Raw genomic sequence first — 15,551 nt, forward strand, 5'->3', positions numbered from 1 at the left:
TATGTGATAATAATAAGATGTGTGTGACAGCAATCTTTGTATGCACAGTAAAAGCATAAACACTACTTATGTAGTAAGCAATCCAGATCAAACCGGTTCTGTGGTGTATTTACAACGTCTGGAAATATCTGATTATGAAACACAAACATGAAGACGAAGGGCAAGTTTTTATTATCGTCCATGGACAGATCGCATCTTCTGTTTCGCATCGGTCGCGACGGCATCACCGTTTCCATCCGTTTCACTAGCAGACAGGCGAGAACAAGTAACGCTCAAGTACAACCGCTGATTTTTGTGTCTTGATTTGGCTCACCGTCATAACGTCCTCAGAAATTGCAATAACTTCATTTAGTCTAGGTTTAATCACAGAAAATGGGATTGGGAAGAAACCCACGGGATCGACCATTCAGAGTCGAGCGGGACGGCAGCCGCAGCGATGGCGTAAAGGGAAGGAGCCAACATGCCGAGCTTTCCCCGCTGCTGCCACGGAAAACGGGTAAGTTGATGTCCGTACTCTAGGAGATCCTGCTATCTTAACAGACTTATTACATCTTCCTATGTTAAGCAATTAGTCTAATTTTCACGTAAAATAAAGTATTCTCTCATGTAACTTGGGGGCGTTGGATGTTCAAAAAAAAAAGAAGAAAAGAATACATGGAAATACAGCACAATATTCGAAATGGTGGTGTCTGTTTTTCCCCTAAAACATAGCACAGAGAACCACAACACTTAATCGAAGCAGCGTCATACCGTGTTATTGATTTGCTTACAGCTCATGGAAACACTTATTCATTTCCTTTTCTTTATCATGTGTCTGCTCATTCATACGTTTCGGGGATCGTATAGATTTGGTTGAGACCTAATTTCAGGTTTCTAAAATTTTTTGGTGAGATAATGAGAAACCTCTTATGAAATATGAAAGAGCATGCAATTCCATGATGAATTCGACGCTTATTGATGAAAATTGGTTTTGAAATGGCTGGGATATCCAAAACAGAGTGATTCTAAGAGAGTGTGGGACCCACCTTTTATTACGGTCGCTTTGTTTTACTTTGTTTTTGGATGTTTCAGTCATTACAAACCCGATTTTCATCAAATAAACTTTGAATTCCTCTTAAAATCGTACGTTCTCTACTATTTCATAAGTGTTTTCTTGGTTCTTATCTCTCAAAAAAGTTTAAAGCCCAATTCTCATCTTCACCGATACTGTACAATCCCTTTAAGCACGAAATTATCAATAATTATTCTAAACCACCATCATTCTATCCTTACTCTCAAGAAAGTTTTATGTAACATGAGTTTATATGGACACAACCAGTTCTAGAGGATATCTAGTCAGCAGACATAGTTTGGAGCTCTCCGCATTACCACCACCTTGTCCTGAGAATGATCTATGGATTGAAGTTGGTTACATTTATGTAAACATTTAAAGCTTCGTTTATTTTTCCTTTGATGTGATACCCATCACAACTACAATATAAAATTTTACAAAATTAAGCTAATTAGGTGAAATTGAATAAAAGATTTGCTGAATAATTTTCCTGCGAGGGGGAGGGGAGTGTTCTTTCCACACACGCGTAGATCATACTATTCCGTGCACCCCTTATATACTTGATGATATCATTATGCTCTTTTTGAGACCTACCAATATCAGTGGCGGATCCAGGGAGGACCGCAAACGGCGCACGCCCCCCCCCCCCTTTATTTTTTGTTGAAACAAAAGAAATAAAAAGAAAAAATGGGGGAGGGGTGCGTGCGCCCCCCCCCCCCTTTAATTTTGTAAACGCGCCCCCTCTTTACGGAATTCCTGGATCACAAGGACCACAATAAATTCCACGAATCTATACATAAAGCTGTCGACTTATGTACTACATGTTGTGAAATTATGAAAATCATCTGGAATGCTCCTTTAACTGCCTTCGGGTTTGTTTCTTTGTTTGTTTGTTGTTTTTTCTTTGTTTCCTCGGTCATTATGAAAAGAGGCGGGACACAGACTGTGCTCTACTCGTTACATCCTCAGCTACATGATTTGTCTGGGTTTTACCATGACCTACATAGCCCGGGCTAACATGAGTGTCGCCATAACTGCTATGGCCAACAGCAGCTACAGCGTCACCTACGACAGCAGCCTCAACTTTTCATCCATCGAAAGCTGCCCACCTCGCTACGATGAAGACAACACTAGTTCGCACGGCAAAGTGAGACCTCATCATAGTCAATAAATAGCTTTGTTTTCATTGGTTGTAGACGGAGGGAGAAAAGATTTAAAAGAATACTTGGGCTTCACCAACGGTGAATTTATTTCGCATTTTGATAAAACTGTAGGGTGTTAAAGGGGAAGGCTAGTAACTGATCAGTGGGAATCAGTGGAAATGCTGGGAGATGATTGTTCCAGTCCTTATAGGATTCATTCAAGAGTTCATTGTATATATCTATTGTTGTGTGAAAATGATTTGCTTCAGAACGGTCTCATATTCAAGTAATGTGCAGATTAATGCTCCGTCACTGACCAGGGACGCTAACCTGGAAGCACATTACCCCGGTACTTGAATATGAGACCATTTTGAAGCAAATCATTTTCACACAACAATAGATATACAATGAACTCTTGAATGAATCCCATAAGGATTGGAACAATCATCTCCCAGCATTTCCACTGATTCCCATTGATCAGTTACTAGCCTTCCCCTTTAAATTGCAAGGCTCGTTAATTTCGACCGATATAAGGGAGAAGCTATGCATCACACAAAACTAAGTTCTAACTCAAGAGCGGTGAGGAATTAACGCTCTTTGGCGTTAATGTCACCACGAGGTATTGTCAAGAGGTTAATGACATGAATTACATTTCATCACCTAGAACAGTGAAGAATGAGCTGCTGTATTCATCCTAAGCATTCAACGTCAGTAAGTCAACCAAAAGATGGATTTGTTTTAGGAAGCACGCGGCGTTAAAAATACTCCATTTCATACACGTGTAAAAAAAAAAAAAGTAATAAAAAACAAAAGAATGATTCACATTGATGCTTCATGTCAGAGTCCCGCTCGGCAGTATTGTTCAATACATTATTATCTGTGTATTAGAAAAAAAAAATGTTGAATATCATACTCATTTTGTGAAGGTTAATTTGTTAGTAGCTATGGGCCCTGTTTTATGAATAGTTGATATTGATTATATAGTTGATTTCAACTGTAAGTCTATGGCAGCCAAAGGGTATCATTTTCAATTTCATCTTCTTATTAGACAACCTGGCTGTAGCTTAGCATAGATTAGCAGTACGTAACAAATTCAAATCCCAGGTTATTTTTATTTATTTTGTTTAAGTGGTCCTTCCTTATAGAAATCGATCAAGCAAATTTATTCAATGAGGGCTACAAAACGAAACAAAAAAGGTATAGAAATTGACAGTATTATGCATTATCACCTTTTTCCCTACGTAACTAAAAGAGTCTTCGCGCCTTCCGATTACTCACTAGCTCCATACGTGGTGTTGTTACGTCTAGATTAGGGCTTTATCTAACCTTAAAAGCCCAATTCTCATCTCCACCAATACTGTACTATCCCTTTAATCCAAACCTAACCCTGTCCTTCCCCTATCTCTAACGCTAAGTCAACCCTTACCCTATTCCTAACCCTTACCTCAACCCTAACCCCATCCCTAACTCAAATATATGCCTAGAAGATTGTGAGCCCTTAGTCCAACCCTAACCCTCACCCTAACCCTAACCCTAACCCTAACCCTAACCCTAACCCTAACCCTAACCCTAACCCTTACCCTAATCCTAACCCTAACCCTGACCATATCCCTAATCCTAACCCTAAAAGCCATACGGGGCTCTTCTGCTGCTGGCTCGCGCAGTATTGTGTAGCGATGCGTACCAAATACGGCAGCAGTAGGCCCTATGTGAGACGAATATAAAAGGAATACAAAACAAAACAAAACGTACTTTCGGCGTAAACCACAGTCATGACGCCAAAATATGCAATCATATGCAAATCTACGCAAGCAATACTACGCTGCTGTAGTGGTTATTCCATGTATGCCTATATTATGCAATAAAATTTACTCTAGCTTCTATGCCTAACTACGCTGTTGCATGCCAATGTCTGTATACGCAATAGTATACTACCCTATATACCAGAAAATAAAAAAAGAAGAAGAATAAGCTTTGAGGATGGGTCCAAGGGTATACCAAAACAGTTTTTTTTCCTAATTCTTGCGATCGATTGCTTCCGTCCTTTTTTTTTTTTTTCATGGGTACGCGACCTATTTCGGCGTAGTCGGTACGTAACATTACGCAAATCTACGCAGGTCTGATGCGAAAACACGAACCCGATCCTGTACCATTATGCAATTATATTTCGAGCTTATGTATTCACTGTTCACTTGATAACCCAAAGCATGGCTGTTCAGATGTAACGCTGAGAGAGTACAACAGCAAGTTCATTTATTCAAATTAGTACAATTCTTGCGTCGAGTTGTTGTTAATGCAAAATGATTGATGCTAAATTTAATAGTACCCACTGGATGCTATAAAGGATTAAAATCAGCTCTGGCGTCAAACGGAAGTTTTGCGGTCTATAGTGGATACTATCCACTATAGACCACTGAGTTGGGCATTATGTCATACTCTAGCAAGATTCGAACCAACGACCAACCTGATCACTGGACCCTAACCTAACCCTAACCCTAGCAGAAACAAACAAACAAACACACACACACACACACACACACACACACACACACACACACACACACAGGATCCCAGATAAAAATACTACTTTAGCCAAACATTGGTCAAACGTCACGCTCGTACGTTTTGCCGTCAGAAATATTTTGTCCCAGCGTCTTTTTTTTTTCCGGGGGGGGGGGGAGGGAAGGAGGTCATTGGTCCATCGTTGGCTCAATAATGAAAAATTGACGTTGGACTAACGTTGACTAATTGTTCAGCCACATATATATATATATTTTTTTTTTTTTACTCGTGTTGAAGTTGCCACAACTTTAGACCTGCCAGCGTTATTATCAACCATTTTTACAACTTATTATGACGTTATCCCAAATTTGATAGACGAATGTTATACCGAACACTTTTTCACCTTGTGATTTATGTATATTTTGTTTAAAAACAAACAAACAAACAAAAACAAAAGAAAAAATCATGTTTGTTAATCTTTTCTCCAGGACGGAGAGTTCCCTTGGGATGCGCACACCCAAGAACTGATTCTATCCTCGTTCTACTACGGCTTCCCCATCCTGCTGATTCCCGGCGGACTCCTCGCCGATGCTTACCCGAGATCCTCTCCCTGGGTCATCGGCTTTGGCCTGGTGCTCTCCGCTATCTGCAACTTCTTTGTTCCGCTCGCTGCACGCAGTGGAGTGACGGCGCTCGTCGCGATAAGAATTATTCCCGGACTTCTGGAGGTAGGTGATAACGATGAATCTATATAAAAATCTTCTCAATAATGGAATAGATTGAATACACTGTAAGAGAAAAAAAAGAAGAAAAAGAAGGAGAAATAAAATAATAAGGATAAATAAAGATGTAATAAATTGTAAACATAATGTGACAGATCTGAAATGTCAATGAGTTCCCTGGACCTGTAGTCCTTTACTTCATAATTATTTTTTTTTTATATCTCTGTTCTTTTCTATCTTCAAAGTAACTATCCAGGCTTATGAAAATGATGAAATATTTATGGTTTCAGCTAACTGCGTTGGAATTAACCTTTCTTTTTAATTCACTGTCTTTTTTGGGTATCTTGTAATGAGTTTAGAATATTGATAATGGAAATTCCATAATATTTGCTGTTACCTTTTTTATAGTGATTATTATTATATCCTTTCTCTTTGTCTCATTGTTATCGCCAAATACTTAATTTGTTGTTTAATGTGGTGTGAACCAAGTACAATTAGTCTTTGAACGTTTATTTTGTGTTCTCAATGAAAATTAACATGAATTCAATAGATGGGAATTATGTGAATTGATGTAAATTCTTTCAGTTCTGGTTTCACCGCTGTGCGAAACGCAATTTAAGAAAAAAATAAATCCAGCTTATCAGTATTTATAGCGAAAATTACTAAAAGAAGCACAATTTTGTCATTATTAGTACTTAATTTGGTCTTTTTATTTCATCATCGCATCAGTACAACAGTAACACGCACACCCAACACACACACACATACACACACACACACACACACACACACACACACACGCACTCACGAACACAGAGTAATAACGACTTTCAATGTAACTATGAAAGAACATTGTTGAATACAATTGCCGTTTCAGTTTACCATATAGACACGCGTATGGGGATGCGTAAGGTGTTCTTATGGCATTAGCAAGATATTAGGCACAACAAGAGTAATGCCTCTGTCAGAATGTACGAGGTTAATCGTCTGAACGTTAAAGTGATGCTATAGATTTGGTTGAGATAGAGATTTATTGTTTAACATTTTTGCGAGATAATGAGAAATCACATTTATTAAATATCAAAGCATACATTTCTAAAAAGAATTCAAGGTTTATTTGAAGAAAATCAGTGTTGAATTTGCTGAGATATTCCCAGAGAAAAGCAACACAAAAATGGTCCAGATAAAAGGTGGATCCCAGCAATTTTCATTTGATAATAATAATAATAATACATTACATTTGTAATGCGCTTAATACAATGTTTCTAAGCAACAACTCTTAATTTTTGTTACAATCTTGTTCTTTCATATTTCATATAAATTGTATCTAGTTATCTCGCAAAAAGTTGCAATCTGAATCCCCATCTCAGCCAAAACTATTTTTCTTCCCTTTAACAGTGTTTAAAGTCAGTGAAGTGCTTTTTTGGCATACAGAGCGGTTCTTATCCTGCTGTATACTCGTTGCTGACTCGTTGGTCCCCCAGAGCAGACCGGAGCAAACTCCTGGCCATTGCGCTGTCTGGTGAGTACAGATTTAAATTTTATAAGGCCATGATTATGAAAAAAAAAAAAAAGTTTGGATAAGGCAAACCATTAATGAATATTGATGCTGTTTGGGGGAATATTGTGTATTTGGAAGGCTTTATGTGAGAGCAAATGAATTCTATTTGAAAATTTATAGTAGCTTATCCTAATTTCATTCCATAAAATGTGTTTCTGTGTCATGTGTGTCTTACACATCATGTGAATACGGGCGGTGAGTTAGCTCTGTCGGTAGTGCGTCTGCCTCACAATCAAAGGGACCCCGGTTCGATTCCCGGTTCCCACTGAGGAATGTCATGAATGTCGTGTGTAGTTACACCGTCCCCTCAAGTAAAAGGCAAAACACTCTGTCCCTCGGATAGGACATAAAATGGACTGGTCTCGTGTAACATGAGAGAGTCACAACTCGTGCACGTAAAAGATCTCACTTCATTTACAGCTGTATTTATCGCACAGAGCAGGGTGTTTAATAACCGGGGGACGTGGTCCCGCTTTACATCCAACAGGACTCAATGGAAGACCAGCTATTGCAGCTGAATATTGGCTATCCAGCTATCTTCTCAGATAGAAATGAAACAAATAAACAAACAGAATGCATTTTCATTACTTATTCGAGAAATCTAATGACAGGACAACATCTCCTGATATCAACAGGTGTATCATGTGGCCAAATCATTGGTCCTCCGATTTCTGGCGCCATTTCCCAGTCTGAAGCTGCAGGTGGCTGGCCAACAACGTTCTACCTGTGTGGTAAGCAAACTCAAGTTTATGTGCATTGGCGTCGCGCGTGGGGGGGGGGGGGGGGGGCTGCGTTTTGCCACCCCCCCCCCGACTCTTAAAAAAAAAGGGGGGTTTGCTGAAGGCCCCTTTTTTTTGGGGGGGGGGGGGGCTTGTTAGCTGATGAAACCCGGAAATGGAACCACAAATATAAACATCCCCTTTGGTAACACCCCTAATGTGTAATAAACACGGTCCCTCTTTCTTATCTAGAGATTTTATCACTTCCCTTGCCTTTATCCGTTTCCATACGGAGTGTCGAGCTCTGGGATCTTTAATGTTCATCGCCTCCCTTCAGACTCTAAAACGACACAGTAATAACCATTTTGATATGGTCATTGTTTATATCGGCAGTGATCATAGCCTTGCTTATAATTTCAGTTGTAATAGATATGATACTGATAAGTTTTTTCTATTTAATCATTCTCACGCAGTAAATCAGTACAATAACTTTCGCAGTACGTCAATGAAACCGGGTCATCCCACCAGACCGACACCCACGAGTCATACAGCCCACGAGTTCGACATTGAAAACAGGTCCATGAGTCATACAGCTCAAGAGTTCGACATTGAAAAGAGGTCCATGAGTCATACAGCTCAAGAGTCATACAGCCCATGAGTTCAACACTAGGCAAATAAAGCCCACGAGTTCGACACTAGGTAAAAACAGCCCACGAGTTCGACAGATACAACACGGGGCTTAACCCTATAAAGCCCAAGGGTGGGGGGCACATTGTGCCCCCTACCATATTTTCGTTTGCCACTCCTACACCTTTTACTCGATTTCAACCAAATTTGATGACTTTTCCTAAAATCTTATTGCAAACATTTTGATATATAATTTAGCTATGTCCGATATTGCTGGTTGCCATGGCAACCGTAAACTGACAACCATGTTCGTCAGATTTTGCATGATTTTCTGTTCAAATTTCAGTTAACAATATAATAATGGATGAAATGGGGGTTTTCTTGGCTATAATTTGCTGAAGGACCAAAGTGTGAAGTTATTATATTATATATAGGTTGTGAATTACCCTGAAATGGTATTCTTGTTATTTCCTTTATTTTTTATACGACATAGGCATCAGACGATAGACATAATAGAAATAATCGAAAATACAGCATTTTCCAAAGACTACCCTTTTATTTTATGTTATCTTCACACAAGCTTTGCCTGTAATATCATTTCTTCATCATATTATCAATCTGCAACCTCAAAATTTCAATATTTTGGAAATATGAAATATGATACCAATATATGTACCCATTCCAAGCAATACATCATAGGTTTCATATAATTCTTTATATTGTATTGAATAGCGCCCCCAGATGTTGACCTTGAGAAATTTCAACAGTAACAAATAGTGAAGGTTGACTTGCTTTTCCTTTGTGGTAAATATGAAAATGATTGATATGAAATAAAAACATATATACTTGGGATAAAAAAAATAAAAAGAAAAAACACGATTTTAGCATATTTCCTATGTACTTTTATGTATTTTGGTTAATAGCGCCCTCAGTGGATGACCTTGGGAAATTTCAAATGTTGAGTCTTGTAGAGTATGAGTTGCTCTACCCATGGGCCAAATATGACGGTCATACATCATATGATAAAGAAGTTATATAGGGGGGCACAATGTGCCCTTGGGCCTGGAAGGGGTCAAAATAGCTTGAGCTTTATAGGGTTAATGTGTCGGTCTCGTGGGCCTTGTTAGCTTAGTGTCGAGCTATGGGCTGTATGACTCGTGAGCTGTATAACTCATGGGCTGTGTGACTCGTGAGCTGTATGACTCGTTGGCTGTATGACTCGTGGGTGTCGGTCTCGTGACGTGCACCCAATGAAACAACTACACGTTCTGTCTTCCTCATTAACCAGGGTCTTTCGGCATTGCGTGGTTTATTCTGTGGAAACTGCTTGTCTACGAGTCACCAATGTCTCATCCGAGAATTTCGAATGAAGAAAAAGATTGCATCCTGGCAGAGCTGCAGCTCGATAAAAAGGTAGAAATAAAAAGCAAACGAAAAAAAAAAGTTCACAAGACATATTCATACGCATTTTGTATATGAAAAAGTTACTCAAACATTCATTGATTGACAGTGTGTGTGTGTTTTTTTTTTTATTATTATTTCCAGTTAATAACTTTCATATCGATGAACAGTTTGGAACATTATGTCATCTTACCTCGACAAATGGTCGTTGATGTTGTAGTGCCCAAGCCTTGTCTCAGGCTACATGTACGCCCATTATCGTCAAAACTGTTGTATAAAACAAAATAGTGACTGACCCTTGTTGCGCTGGAAAAAGATATCGCGCTTTGTTGTAAAATTAGTGAGACGCTCTAAACAACTTAGTTTTGCCTAGTCGAAAGGAGCATGCAATCGTTTGCCCGGTGTGAAATATTGAACCATTGCACTCGTCACCATTTTACGACTTGCGTAATTATCAAAACCGATTCTAAGTCCCGCCATTTTCACGTCTCTTGATACTCGTATAACAGAGGATCCGGTCCAGCCCGTATCCCTGGATGTCGATACTGACCTCCCCGCCGCTAATGGCCACAGTGCTTGCCGATTTTGCCGTTAGCTGGGTTCTCTTCGTTTTGTCGACAAATCTACCAATATTCCTAACGGAGGTACTTCGGTTCAACGTATCAGAGGTAAAAACTGTTTCACATTGTAAATATCTTACTTTAAAGGAAACCAAAACCCAAAGAGCATTGTGGATCGAGTGAAAGGTGCGACATTATTAGAACACATCAGCGAAAGCTTGAGAAAAATCGGACAATCGATGCAAAAGTTATTAACTTTTAAAGTTTTGGTGTTGGAACCACTGGATGAAGAGACTACTAGAGGTTATGACATCATGTGTGGACAACAATATAAAGAAAATATAAGGAGAATTCCACAAAAATTAATTTTTCATGAAAATTACACATTCCATCAACTTGATACTGACATATGTTCAGGGTAGTAATTATTCTCCCTGCTTTCTGAAAGCGGTTAGTCAAGTGCTCGTTCATTACATGAGAAAAGTGAAAGCATGTTGAATTTTCTTTATGTTTTCTTTATATTGTTAAGCATGTTCTATTAACACATTCTGTCCATGATTAATGCCAACTTTCAAAGCAGTAGAGTTATCCTTTCAATGGTTATCAGACTTGGAAAGTGAAGAGTGTGTAAAGGATTTCAAGAAATCAAAGGGGGACTCTAAGACACGCCTGATCATTCTATTCTCCCCCATAAAAGGGTTGTAGAAAAGCTGCTGAAAACACACTTTCCCATTCATGTTTTGATCCCAAACTAAAGAATGGTATATATCAAATGACAGCTCTTTCAGAAAATGTGAAAAACTCAATATTGACTCGGCTGACCCATTTCAGCTTTTTTTGAGTCCTCACTTAAAATCAAGGGGTGCGACTTTTTGTTCGTTTTGTCATGCACGGTATTATTATAGAGAGAGAGTGCGAGAAGGAGTCCCGACCATGTACAGCACCAGTGTAGTTCCTTCATTACTTATATTCAGTGCGACAAGAAGAGCATTCGTACACACTATATATATGTATATATATATATATATATATATATATATATATATATATATATATATATCACTGATGTTGGATTTTAATCTAACATCACATCGCATCCTGGTCGCTGATGAAGAATGCGATGACTAACCTGTTTGGTGTCTTGTTTCTAAAACATGCGCTTTCCTCGCCAGGATAAAGCGTTTTAATGCCATTTTAGGTTTTAATCTCATATTATACATATATATATATATATATATATATATATATATATATATATATATATATATATATATACATACAAGATAGACCTATCAGTATACTGATAAGCCTATCATAAAACGCATCTTATGACACCAAATTAGATAATAATATTATACATGCATGCTGTTATCATGCAATACAATGTAACACAACCGAATTGTAAACCATCACTGAGGCCTCATCAATGATAATAACAACAAATACTCAATAAACAATCAATGCAAAAATAACGCCTTAAGTGGGGCTTCTTCTTCCCTTTCTCTCTAGGCCGGTTTCATCTCCTCAATTCCCTATATTCTGTATTTCATCTTCATCACTGGAGGCGGGATTCTTGCCGACGCTATTCATTCCCGGACCGGGATTTCCCTCACAGCGACAAGAAAGATCATGACCACACTCGGTATGCGATTCGCTGCAGCTCTGATTTTCTTAGTGGTATTACAGGGCCGGCGGAACCGGTTTGGGGGGGGGGGGGGGTTGTGTGATGGATAATACATAAACACTTGGGGGTCCCCGCTTATTTTTTTCTTTTGCCCCGGAAGTGGCACCAGAAAAGAAAAAGAAATAAAAAAAAAGCTTGGTTAATTTTTCAAACTCAATGACTCTCCTACCCCCCACCCCCCAAATTCACCCTAAAAATGAATAGACAGAAGGCTTAAAAGTGCGGGTGGACCTTTTATGTTTTGTTTTGTTTTATTTTGTTTCATTTTGTTTTGTTTTGTTTTGTTTCATTTTGTTTTGTTTTGTTTTGTTTGTCAGCTGAAGAAACCCGGAAATGGCACGGCAGTGTACATTACGTCTAATTCCTCCAAAGTTCTTGAATGCCTCGGGCCTTGTCGGAACCGTGTGCTACACAGTAGCACACGATTAGTTCTACTATTTTTATTCACGAAATGCAACAATGGCTTTAATTGACGGTTAATAATGGTTATTTGAAGTAGACGCAAGTGGGCCCCTTCTATCTAATTACATTTTGAGGAGAGGATAATACTCATAATTATTACCATTATGGGATTATTGCCTTCAGGCACTACTGGGCGCTATCCTTCACCACTTTGATCGCCGTTGTTAGATTTTGGTCATGCAAATACTATGATGTGAATCCTATACTGTACACTTCACGAGCTACTCTATAGGCTACCTCCATACCATTCTGCGCATTGATGTCACTACCAAGATAATTAACCAACGTCACAGAAAGGTCGTAGAACGTTTCTATTTACTTATTTCTTTTCTATCTATTCCTTACTAGGGTGAATTTGGGGCCCCGGGTGGGAGTGGGAGTGTCATGAGTTTTTGGGTTTTTAAATCCTTTTTCCAGAGTATTATTATTATTATCATTTTGCCAAAGATAGGAGGAGAGGGCTGCAGAACTCATGCCCCTGATCACAATATGCCTTTACAATGTATTTATGGGAACTCTGGTATTAAACTTGATATAGAGCATAGTGCGTATGAGTTTGATAGAAATGTCTGCAGATCTTGTAACAAGAATGGTACTTGTCATGCTTGTAGCAGGTGCATCTGTCCATGTTCACATTGTGACGTCTTGTGGCAACATTGTGACGTTCTTGTTCACTCAGGGTTGCTTCCGTCCGCACTGTTTCTCATCCTCGGCGTCTACGTGGGTTGTAACGCGACTCTAGCTATCAGCTTCCTCTCCCTCGGGCTCGCCTTCACGGGTCTGTCCTACTCTGGCGCCATGATCACGCCCATGGAATTCGCTGCTCCCTACGCAGGTATTACGGTGGCTATCGCGAATACCTTCGCCGTATGCAGTGGATTCATGGGACCACTGGTTCTTGGAATGTACACGGAAAATCAGGCAAGTTCCACTCTGTGAAAGACTAACCATATTAGGAATATCATCAATTTAGTAAACACACACAATTTAAAACAGTTCACTCCTCTCATAAAGAACACGGCCATAACAAAATCCCTATTACAACAAGGTAAAAGTTCAGGTTCGATAATTTTTATATAGGCTACATCTTTACGTTATATACTTTACTGGTCGGGTATAGCGAAATTTCGACATAACGAAAGAAAACTGGCGGTCCCGAAGACTTCTTTATATTAAACTTGAGTCGCCTGTAGGTCCCTTGCTGACGTCATTGGGGGCACATTACAACTTTAAAAGTTCATTTCTCATTTTTCTCCGTTTCTTGCATTCAGGCTGACATCAGTGGATGGAGGACGTTTTTCTGGATCACTGCCGGTTTAATCCTCCCAGCCTGGGCTTTCTTTATGGTGTGTGGCTCCTCGGAACCCCAGCCATGGGCCATCCTCGAGGAAAAGGAACCAGACGATCAGGGCGACGAGAAAAGGCATCTGATATCAACAAGCCCTTGATAACTGGCTAGCTGGTAACATTTTGTGATTTAAAAGGGGAAGCATAGATCTATTAGAAGTTAGTCTGATACGAAGGAGAAAAATTTATAGATGGAAATTCATTTACTGCAAAACTGTAAAAACATTAACTGATAAGAATCGGATAAGAATTAAGTAAGTCATGAAATTATGAAATTTCGCTAATTTTCACAGAAGACTTATCAAACAGTCAGTATAAATATAGTCAAATTAGAATTTGAGGTAGTTGCAGATGTCATCCCCTCGCAATTTATCAATTATAATTTGTACATAAAATCTTCAAAAAATATTTCCTTTTTTCGTTTGTTCAAACGTATTTATGCCTCACTCTTATTTTTCATAATACATCATACTAATCGTCTGTTGTTATTCAGTCAGGAATAATATGTTTTGAAACACTATGGCAGAGGTTGCAATTCCCCGTTGCTACGATATATCCCGCTCGTGATTATAAAATACAAGGCAATTTACGAGTTACACTTCGCAAAATTGTCGCGTTGTAAGATGGCATGCACCTCCATTTTCTACACATCCGACGTGTAAGAGCTTGGTGATTAATCTTCTCTTTTGTTTCTTTTCTTTACAAACTATAGCAACATTAGATTGCTAGATACAAGTATGATGGATTCACTTGTAGCGTTTATTTAGTTATTTCAGAGACATATAGCCAATGGAACTCTATCCTCGCATCTCCTGAGCAGCCCTGTGCTTTTGACCTTATCTTGTTTATCAATATTGTTAAATTGCCAAAATTGATTTCTGCCTTTTAGAATCAACTGCAGCTGCAATAGTGTGGACTTTATCATTCTAGAAAATGATGCATTTACGTTTGAAAGATTCGTCTTATTGCAATGAATTAGCTTACAACATTGAGATTTTATATTGTCGATATTTCTGTAGACATGTACCTATGTATATATCTGCATATTCATATTTTTCTAATATCTTTGTAGGGATGAATCGTGGGATTTTGCAATACATTTCACTATATCTAGACATTTGCAATATTGTCACTTGATATTGTTTGTAAATTAGATTTTTTTGCCAGCTTTGTTATTTATCTATGTCGCGATGATGTTTGTTTTAATAATAAAGAGTAATGTTATGGAATATTCCGTGTGTCAATATTTACATTATATTTCTTAACTCATCTTCTTTACGTTATCATTTTTATCTGTGCGTCATGTACCTTTGTCATACATGTATTCTATTTCCGATTTATGAAATTAAATCCAGCAAAGCTGGTAGTCTTTGTATCTCTACATTTCTGTTTCGTCATTAATTTGTCAAACCATCCGTGGGATCTATAATTAGTGTTATCATTGAGTCTGATGTCGAAAGTTGAAGAGAATACAGGGAAACTTCTACTAACATGTATCAGAAGCTCCGCATTAGTCCAAGTATCACGAGCCGATAATCTATCCTGATAGTGGAGTGTATCGCTTGAGTACCAACACTTTGGAGATGTCCAATCTAGACGTTTTCGACTTTTCATTTGTAAAGATGCAAAAAAAAAAATCATTCAAAAAACAAACAAACAAACAAAACGAACAAACAAATGTCCAGGAGTGAAGGACATTAAGCTTCCGCTATATAACAAGCCTGATCAGCGCAGCTTGCTGTAGGTGAATACTGTGTAGAAGCATTTTGGCAT

The 15,551-nt window shown here is 38.6% G+C and overlaps 1 protein-coding gene across 1 annotated transcript; it reads left to right on the plus strand.

Annotated features, from left to right (window-relative positions):
• Positions 1 to 1,979: 1,979 nt before the first annotated feature.
• LOC140240215 (sialin-like) lies at positions 1,980 to 13,879 on the plus strand. The gene is made up of 9 exons (XM_072320007.1): positions 1,980 to 2,198; positions 5,184 to 5,423; positions 6,852 to 6,939; positions 7,614 to 7,709; positions 9,613 to 9,737; positions 10,235 to 10,393; positions 11,795 to 11,927; positions 13,111 to 13,352; positions 13,703 to 13,879. Exons 1-9 carry the CDS (start codon positions 2,025 to 2,027, stop codon positions 13,877 to 13,879), a joined length of 1,434 nt encoding a protein of 477 aa, XP_072176108.1. The 5' UTR covers positions 1,980 to 2,024.
• The last annotated feature ends 1,672 nt before the right edge of the window (positions 13,880 to 15,551 follow it).

This window comes from Diadema setosum, chromosome 16, assembly GCF_964275005.1.
Source record: "Diadema setosum chromosome 16, eeDiaSeto1, whole genome shotgun sequence".
Taxonomy (NCBI): Eukaryota; Metazoa; Echinodermata; class Echinoidea; order Diadematoida; family Diadematidae; genus Diadema; species Diadema setosum.

Bases quoted from the DNA above. Each gene is read 5' to 3' on its own strand.
- LOC140240215 (XM_072320007.1), top strand. From the start codon at position 2,025: ATGATTTGTCTGGGTTTTACCATGACCTACATAGCCCGGGCTAACATG. The intron at 5,424-6,851 runs GTAGGTGATAAC...TTTGGCATACAG, and splicing joins TTATTCCCGGACTTCTGGAG to AGCGGTTCTTATCCTGCTGT. The intron at 13,353-13,702 runs GCAAGTTCCACT...TCTTGCATTCAG, and splicing joins GAATGTACACGGAAAATCAG to GCTGACATCAGTGGATGGAG.